Source organism: Aphelocoma coerulescens, chromosome 15 (genome assembly GCF_041296385.1).
Source record: "Aphelocoma coerulescens isolate FSJ_1873_10779 chromosome 15, UR_Acoe_1.0, whole genome shotgun sequence".
NCBI lineage: Eukaryota > Metazoa > Chordata > Aves > Passeriformes > Corvidae > Aphelocoma > Aphelocoma coerulescens.
Window position 1 is genome coordinate 13,468,996 of NC_091029.1, and position 8,568 is coordinate 13,477,563.

The following is an 8,568-nucleotide window of genomic DNA, read 5'->3' on the forward strand; positions in this document are numbered from 1 at the left end:
CACCCGAGGGGCTCTCACGGGCCTATTGCTAAGGGAAAGCCTGGCCTGGGGGCTCTGGGGGTCCCTGGGGTCCCACCCCGGGCCCAGCTGTCGGAGGGAGCGGAGCAGCTCCCGTGCCCAGAGGTGCCTTTGGCGCCCGGGATTCTCCTGTCACTTCTTCCCTGGCGCCGGCTCTGGGGCTGTGCCCTCCTTGCTGGAGGGAGCCTCCACTTTGGGGGGGTCCTTACTGGCTTTGGGCTCATCTTTGGGTTTTGCTTTAGCTTTGGGTTCTTCCACCTTCTTGGGTTCCTCTGCTTTCTCCTTCTTGGGTTCCTCCACCTTCTTAGGCTCCTCTACCTTCTCCTTCTTGGGCTCCTCCGCCTTTTCTTTCTCGGGTTCCTCCACCTTCTTGGCCTCCTCCACCTTCTCCTTCTTGGGTTCTTCCACTTTCTTCTTGGGCTCCTCCACCTTCTCCTCAGCCTTTGGCTTCTCAGCCTCCTTGGTGGCTGCTTTGCTGCCCTCCTGCTGAGGTTTTGCTGGAGCCTCCTCGGCCTTTCCCTCTTCAGCAGCTTTGGGGCTTGGCTTGGTGGCCTCTTTGGCCTGTGGAGCTGGAGGCTCTGGCACAGTGGCCACCTTCTCTTTGGGTTTCTCCTCTGCCTTGGCCGGGACGTCCTTCTTGGGAGCTTCCACCTTCTTACCCTCCTCGGGCTTGGAGGGAGCCTTCACCTCCTTGGGCTGCTCCTCCTTGGCGGGGGCTTTTGGCTCCTTTGGAGTAGGGCTTGGCTCCTTGGCCGGGGCCGCTTCCTTCTGTGGAGACTTGGCCTCATCCTTCACAGGAGATTTGACTTTCTCTGGGGACTTCACGGCCGGGGCCTTGGCCTCCTCCTTAGAGGGGGTTGGGGGCTTCTCTGGGGGCTTCACAGCTGGGGCCTTGGCCTCCTCCTTAGAGGGAGTCGGGGGCTTCTCTGGGGATTTGACAGATGGGGGTTTGGCCTCCTCTTTTGCGGGAGTTGCAGGTGGCTCTGGGGACTTTGCAGCTGGGCTCTTGGCCTCTTCTTTAGAGGGGGCTGCGGGTTTCTCCGGGGACTTGACAGTCGGGGTCTTGGCCCCCTCTTTTGAGGGGGGTGCGGGTTTCTCTGGGGATTTCACTGTCGGGGTCTTGGCCTCATCCTTTGAGGGAGGTGCAGGTTTCTCTGGGGACTTCACTGTTGGGGTCTTGGCCTCCTCTTTTGAGGGCGTTGCTGGCTTTTCAGGGGATTTGACAGCTGGAGCCTTGGCTTCCTCCTTTGAGGGGGTTGGGGGTTTCTCTGGGGACTTCACAGCTGGGCTCTTGGCCTCCTCCTTTGAGGGGGTTGCAGGTTTTTCTGGAGATTTCACGACCGGGGTCTTGGCCCCCTCCTTTGAGGGGCTTGGGGGCTTTTCAGGTGACTTGACTGCTGGGGACTTGGCCTCCTCCTTTGAGGGAGACTCGGGTTTTTCTGGGGACTTGGCCTCCTCCTTTGAGGGAGACTCGGGTTTCTCTGGGGACTTGGCCTCCTCCTTTGAGGGGGACTCGGGTTTCTCTGGGGACTTGGCCTCCTCCTTTGCAGGAGACTTGGCCTTTTCTTCACCCTCTTCTTCAGCTTTCTCCTCTTCTTCTTCCTCCTCCTCCCCCTTCTCTTCAGCTTTTTCCTCTTCAGCCTCTTTCTCAGCCTCCTCCTCCTCTGTGACCTCCTCGGTCACCTGGATTTCCTCCGTCTGCTCCTCCACAATCACCGTCTCCTTCTCCGATTTTTCCACCACCTTGATCTTCTCCTCGCTCTTCACCTTGATGCTGCTGGGGATGCTGGGAGCCTTGGGGACCACCTCGGGGTAGGAGAGCATCCCAATGCCAGTCTCGAGTCGATATTCCTCCCCTTCCAGGAGCTTTCTGCCAGGGAGAGACCAGAGCAGGGCACTCAGTGATGGTTTCTCATCTCCTCCCACGACCAGGAGCTGCCAGCCATGTCCTGCAGCTCCATCTCCTTCCCTGCCCCATCCTGGATGACCCTCCTGCTCCTGTGGCCTGGGATGAGCAGGTTTCCTTGCCCTTCCCTCCACACACCACTGGGTCACCCAGTTGAACATTGCCCACCATGGCTTTGGTGGATGGATGATTTTCTCACCAAAAAGAGCCCAGGTGTTAACGAGGGACCTTGAGCAGACCTGTCTGAGACCCCCCCACTCCTCCCCCTGCCCTCCCTGTACCTGTAGGCAGCAATTTCGATGTCCAGGGCCATTTTGACGTTGAGCAGATCCTGGTACTCCCGGAGCTGAGCTGCCATCTCCCACTTGGTGTTCCTCAGCTCGCTGTCAAGCTGCTGGATGGTTTCCTGTGGGCACACAGAGCAATCATGGCAGGGGGACACATGACACAGTCCCCAGGAGCAGGGGGACACAGAGCACCCCTAAACTGTCCCCTGGTCTCCAGCACCAGTGTGTCCTCACAGAGGAGTCTGCAGCCACCTCCTCCTGCAGACACACAGGGAAGGGGACACAGCCAGGGCTTGTCCCAGAGTGTCCAGTTGCCTTGGAGGACCTGGCAGGAGCCCTGCACCCCTGCAGCAAGGAGCTGCACTCCAGCTGAGCCCCTGGGCCACCCCCAGCACTCCCTCCAGCAGGGACAAGCTGTGGGAATGCTTCCAGGACTCAGGTGAGTCCAATGGCAACTAAACTCCAGCCAGAGGCTGATGGGGCATCACCCTGCCACCAACGCAGCCCTCACTGCCCAGATCTGGGGCACAGGATGTGGCCTGAACCCTGGACACACTTCCATGGTGTTTGTGACCATCCTCACAGGCAGCTCAGCACCAGGCAGGGCCATGGGGCAGCTCCAGGGGTGCTGAGGGCACAACAGCCCGGACACCCCTCAGGCTCTGGGTTCCTGATCCCTGCGGGCTGGGGAAGGCCGGTTCTGACAGAGCCCCGAGCATTTGCCACAGCTCACTCACAGCCCTGAAGCCAAAACCCCAGCGCTGCTCCTCCCCAGCAGCTGGATGGTCCCTCCCCAGCCTGGGCTGCTGCCCACTGCGCCACGGTACCTGGTAGGACAGGACATCTGCATGATGGCGCTCCTCCGAGTCCTGCCTCTGCCTCTCCAGCGACTCCTGGGTCCCTTTGAGGGCTTCCAGCTCGGTGGTCTTGGCCTGGAGCTGCCGGCGGTACTCGGAGATCTCCTCCTGGGCCAAGCGCATGGCGTCCGTGTTCACCTTGGCCACCTCCGAGAGCTTGTCCAGCCTCACTGCAACGGGGAAAGGGGGAGCTGCAGGGCGGGAGGGAAGGAGGCTGCAGCCTCCCCTCCTCGGGGAAACTCCGATCTGTCCATGCCACACATCCCTGTCCTCTGCAAAGCCCTCCCAGGCTCCCTGAGCACTCTGCCTTCCCCACCCCTCGCTCCGTCTGTGCCGGGGAGTGAAGGAGGACGGGCAGGAAGAGCTCGGGGGGTGTTTCTGCCATCCTGGGCTTCACCCGGTGCAGATCCTCGCCGCAGCCCCCGCCTTCCCTTCAGCTGTGCCACAGCCGCTGCCCCACCACGCTGCCCCCCCGCCGCATCCCAGGCACGCCAAGCCCGGCCTGAGGCGGGGGGGTTTTGCCGCAGCGCCCTGCGGATACCCCAGGGGACGAGGAGGGGCACGGAAGGAGGGGACAGGAACGGGGAACACCGATCCTGCGGTTCCCGGGGTCGGCGCGGCCGCTGCCCGCGGTGCTGAATCGCCGCTGTCCGCGGTGCTGGACCCGCCCTGCGCGCCCGGGGGCTGAGTCCGGGGGTGCCGACCCCACCCCGCGCCCGTAGTGTCCCCCCCTCCAAGAAAGACCCCTCCCTGTCCTCTCCTCCCGCGTCAGGGATGCGGCACCACCGCCTCCCCCCCCAGCACTGCAAACACTCGCCCCGGCTGAGAGGGACCAGCACAACACCCTGCGGCATCGGGGCGGTCCAGCACCCCAAAACCTTGTGGGATGCCGGGCCAGTGATCCTGACACCCTCCTCGAAACGCACTGCGGGGCAGAGGGGGGGTCGGGCAGCGCACCCGCAGGCACTGGAGGTCTGGTGGCAGGGATGGGGTCACCCTGAAGCCCTCCCAGGGCGCTGAATGTACGGGGGGGTCCCTGCACCCTCCTGGGGCGGGGGGACTCTAACGCCCTCCCCGAGCACAATATATGGGGGTCCCTGCACCCTCCTGGGGCGCGGGTACCCCAACACCCTCCAGGAGCACAGCACAGATGGGAGGGGTCCCTGCACCTCCGGGGCTGGGGGCACCCTAACACAAAACAGAGAGCGGGGTGTCCCCGCATCCCTCGGGACTCCCTCGCCCCCCTTGCTCCAACCCCGCCCCGGAGCGCGGCAGCCCAGGGTGTCCCCGCGGAGGGACGGGGATGCTGCCGGCGCGTTCCGCGCCCGCACCCTCACACTCACCGCGGAACCACTCCTCGGCCTGCAGGGTGCTGCGGGCCGCCGTGCCCTCCAGCTGTGCGCGCAGGTCGCGGAGCGCGGCGGTGACGCCGGGGCGCAGGGATGCGGGGGGCTCGGCGGGCAGCTCGAGGCGCGCCCCGCGCAGCAGCGCTCCCACCTCGGCGCGGTGCTGCCTCCGCAGCAGCTCCGCCTCCTCCCGCAGCGCCCGGGCTCGCTCCTCCAGCGGCGCCCGCGCCCGCTCCTCCTGCGCCGAGCGCTGCGCCAGCCCGCGGGCCGCCGCCTCCAGCTCCGAGCGCTGCCGGGCCTCGTCCTCCAGCCTTCCCCGCAGCGCCGCCACGTCCTCGGCCAGGCGCGCCCGCTCCAGCCGCAGCTGCCCCTTCTCGGCGCCCAGGCGCAGCACGGTGCCCCGCATGTCCCGCAGCTCCCGCGCGTACAGCTCGCCCATGGCCGAGCGCCCCGCCTGCTGCTGCCGCAGCGCCGCCGCCTCGGCCGCCAGCGCCCGGTTCTGCTGCTCCAGCGCCCGCACCCGCTCGATGTAGCCGGCGAAGCGGTCGTTCAGCACCTGCAGCAGCTCCTTCTCGTTGCGCGCCCGCGGTTCGCCGTTCAGCGAGTCCAGGCTCTCGGTGGAGGACGCGGCCGCGCTGCCGCCGCCGCCCCCCGCGCCCCGCGCCCGTCCCACCACCGGGGCCGGCCACGAGTAGAAGCCGCTGGAGGCGGCGGAGCGCGGGGGAGCGCGGCTCGGCTCCTTGCGGAGCCCCCCCGGGGGGCCCAGCAGCGTCTCCAGCATGAGGCTCATGGTGACCCCCGCCCTCGCTGCGGCACCGGCGCGGCCGCCCGCTTTATAGGGCTCGCGGCGGCCGCTCCGCCCCGCCACCGGCAGCGGGGGTGGGCACCGGCACCGCCACCGGCACCGCCCCGCGCCGCCGCCGCAGCCCCGCGGGTGCGGGGGGACCCCGCTGCCACGCCCTGGTGGGGAGCGGGAGTCACAGGAGAAAGGAGCGGAACCCCTCTGGCAGGAGGACCCCGGGGCGCAGCGGGAGCTCGGGAGCAGAAAACGGGACCCCCGGGAAGGGAGTGGGACCCCCGGGAAGGGAGTGGAACCCCCGGGAATAGAGTGGGACCCCCGGGAAGGGAGTGGAGAGCTCCCGAAGGGAGCACGGAGCCCCCAGGCAGAGGGTGGAGCTCCCGGGAATAGAGTGGGACCCCCGGCAAGGGAGGAGGGTGTGCCTCAAGGGAGAACACATCCCCCGGGCGGGGAGCAGGACCACTGGGAGTAGAGAATGGGAGCCCCCGGAAGGGAGCAGGGGCACCCCGGGACAGAGTGAGGACCCCGTGGGAAGAGGGGAGCTGGCACTCTCTGAGCAGAGAGTGGGATAAGAGGGATAGAGGGTGGCACCTTCAGAAAGAGAGGGGGGACCCCCGAGGACAGGACCCCAGTGGGACCGTGGACACCCCGGGCAGAGAGAGGGATACCTGGGAACAGAGTGGCATCCCCAGGAATAGAGAGTGGGACCCTGGGAAGGGAATTGGGACCACCCAGGGCAGAGCAGGTCCCCACCTCGGTGTGAAGGAGAAAGGGGGGACCCCCGGGTGGCACAGACACCCCCTCCAAGGTGGGATGCCAGGGCAGGGACCCTGGGGTGGGGATCAGTGACCAAACCCCCCCACTTCGTGCTCCCCCGGGGGTCAGGCACTGACTGGGGCTGGGGGAGGTGAGTTTCTGCTGGCTGGGAAAGGGAGGTGCCCGGAGGGTCCCCTGGGGGGACAGGGGACACCCCTGCGGGATGCTGGGGGGCTGCAGACAGGGAGGGGGTGAGAGGGCCAGGTCTGCCATCCCGGCTGGGAAGGGATGGGGATGGAGACAGGGATAGGGATGGGGATGGGGATGGGGATGGGGATGGGGATGGGGATGGGGATGGGGATGGGGATGGGGATGGGGATGGGGATGGGGATGGGGATGGGGATGGGGATGGGGATGGGGATGGAGACAGGCATGGGGAAAGGGATGGGGACAGGGATGGGGATGGAGACAGGGATGGGAATGAGGATGGAGATGGAGACAGGGATGGGGATGACGATGGGGATGGAGACAGGGATAGGGACGGGGACAGGGATGGGGATGAGGATGGGGATGGGGATAGGGATAGGGATAGGGATAGGGATAGGGATAGGGATAGGGATAGGGATGGGGATAGGGATGGGGATAGGGATAGGGATGGGGATGGGGATGGAGATAGGGATAGGGATAGGGATAGGGATGGGGATGGGGATGGGGATGGGGATGGGGATGGGGATGGGGATGGGGATGGGGATGGGGATGGGGAAAGGGATAGGGATGGGGATGGGGATGGGGATGGGGATGGGGATGGGGATGGGGATGGGGATGGGGAAGGGGATAGGGATGGGGATGGGGATGGGGATGGGGATGGGGATGGGGATGGGGAAAGGGATAGGGATGGGGATGGGGATGGGGATGGAGACAGGGATGGGGAAAGGCATAGGGACAGGGATGGGGATGGAGACAGGGATGGGGATGAGGATGGGGATAGGGATAGGGATAGGGATAGGGATAGGGATAGGGATAGGGATGGGGATAGGGACAAGGATAAGAATGGGGATGGGGATGGGGGGTGTGACCCCCCCAGATCTGCCCTTGAGACCCGGACATGCACGGCCAATCAGCACTCGGGTACTATCCGACCAATCAGCGCTCAGGTACCATCCAGCCAATCAGCACTCACAGACTGCCAGGCCAGTCAGCCCCTACGGGCCAGTGGCCAATCAGCACAGCTGCTGCCCAGCCAATCAGCACACACAGAGCTCAACCTGTGGGCAGGTACCGACAGCTCAGCCAATCAGCAGCCAGGTCCGCAGATGCCAGCCAATCGACACACAGGCCCGCAGATCCCAGCCAATCAGCAGGCAGGCCCATAGATCCCAGCCAATCAGCAGGGAGCTGCAGAGATGCCAGGAGCAGCCATGGCGTCCCCGCTGTCCCCCACAGCTGTCCCGTGTGGGAGCAGGGTCCCACCACATCCCTCATCCCACAAAAGTCATGGAAGCAGGTCCGGGAGCAGCCAGGATGCCCCAGGAGGGAGAGGGAGGCTGATCCCCCCCAGCCTCAGCCAGGCCGCTGGTGACACGTCCTCGGCAAGTGTTGGGGACATGGGGACAGCAGGCAGTGGCCACCCTGAGCAGCTCCGTGCCCGCCCTGCTCCCTCCGGCCACCACGAGTGACCCGCTCCTGGCCATTCGCCACCAGCCCGGGGCCATGGGGGTTACCCATGGGGGGGGACAGGCGATGCCCCAAGGGGTCCTTCCCACCCTATGGCCCCCCAGGAGTGGGGACACCCGGCTCAGAAAGGGGACACAGCCTGTGCAGGGTGTGACCCTGTCCCCCACACCCCATGTGACCCCTGTCCCCAAGCCCTGTCCCCCTCCTTCCATCCCAATCCCTGCAGTGTCTCCTGTCCCCATCCCCCGCCCTGTCTCTGTCCCTATGCCCTGTCCTATCCCTGTGTGCTGTCCCACTCCCTGTGGTGTCCCTTGTCCCTACACCTCTCTGCCCCATAACCTCTCTCCCTATCCTGCATCCTTATCCCATGTCCCCATGCCCTGTCCTCATCCCTGTCCCCGTCCCCATGCTTTGTCCCTGTCCTTCTCCCCATCTCTTCTCCCATTCCTGTCCCTGTCCCATTCCCTGTCCCGACTCTTGTCCCCATCCCTATCCCCGTCCCCAGTCCTATCCCGTCACCCATGTCCCCATCCCCTATCTCCATCCCCTATCCCCATCCCCTGTCCCCAGTCCTGTCCCGTTCCCTCTCCCCGTCCCCTATTCCTATCCCCTGTCCCCAATCCTGTCCCGTTCCCTCTCCCCGTCCCCTATTCCTATTCCCTGTGCCCAATCCTGTCCCGTTCCCTCTCCCCGTCCCCTATCCCCATCCCCTGTGCCCAGTCCTGTCCCGTTCCCTCTCCCCGTCCCCTATTCCTATCCCCTGTCCCCAATCCTGTCCCGTTCCCTCTCCCCGTCCCCTATTCCTATCCCCTGTCCCGTTCCCTCTCCCCGTCCCCTATTCCTATCCCCTGTCCCCAGTCCTGTCCCGTTCCCTCTCCCCGTCCCCTATTCCTATCCCCTGTCCCGTTCCCTCTCCCCGTCCCCT

General features: G+C 65.6%; 1 protein-coding gene across 1 annotated transcript; it reads right to left on the bottom strand.

Annotated features, from left to right (window-relative positions):
* Positions 1-55: 55 nt before the first annotated feature.
* Positions 56-5,204, bottom strand: NEFH (neurofilament heavy chain). The gene is made up of 4 exons (XM_069030720.1): positions 4,412-5,204; positions 3,039-3,238; positions 2,206-2,330; positions 56-1,888 (listed from the first exon to the last, which is right to left on the bottom strand). Exons 1-4 carry the CDS (start codon positions 5,202-5,204, stop codon positions 151-153), a joined length of 2,856 nt encoding a protein of 951 aa, XP_068886821.1. The 3' UTR covers positions 56-150.
* Positions 5,205-8,568: the final 3,364 nt, after the last annotated feature.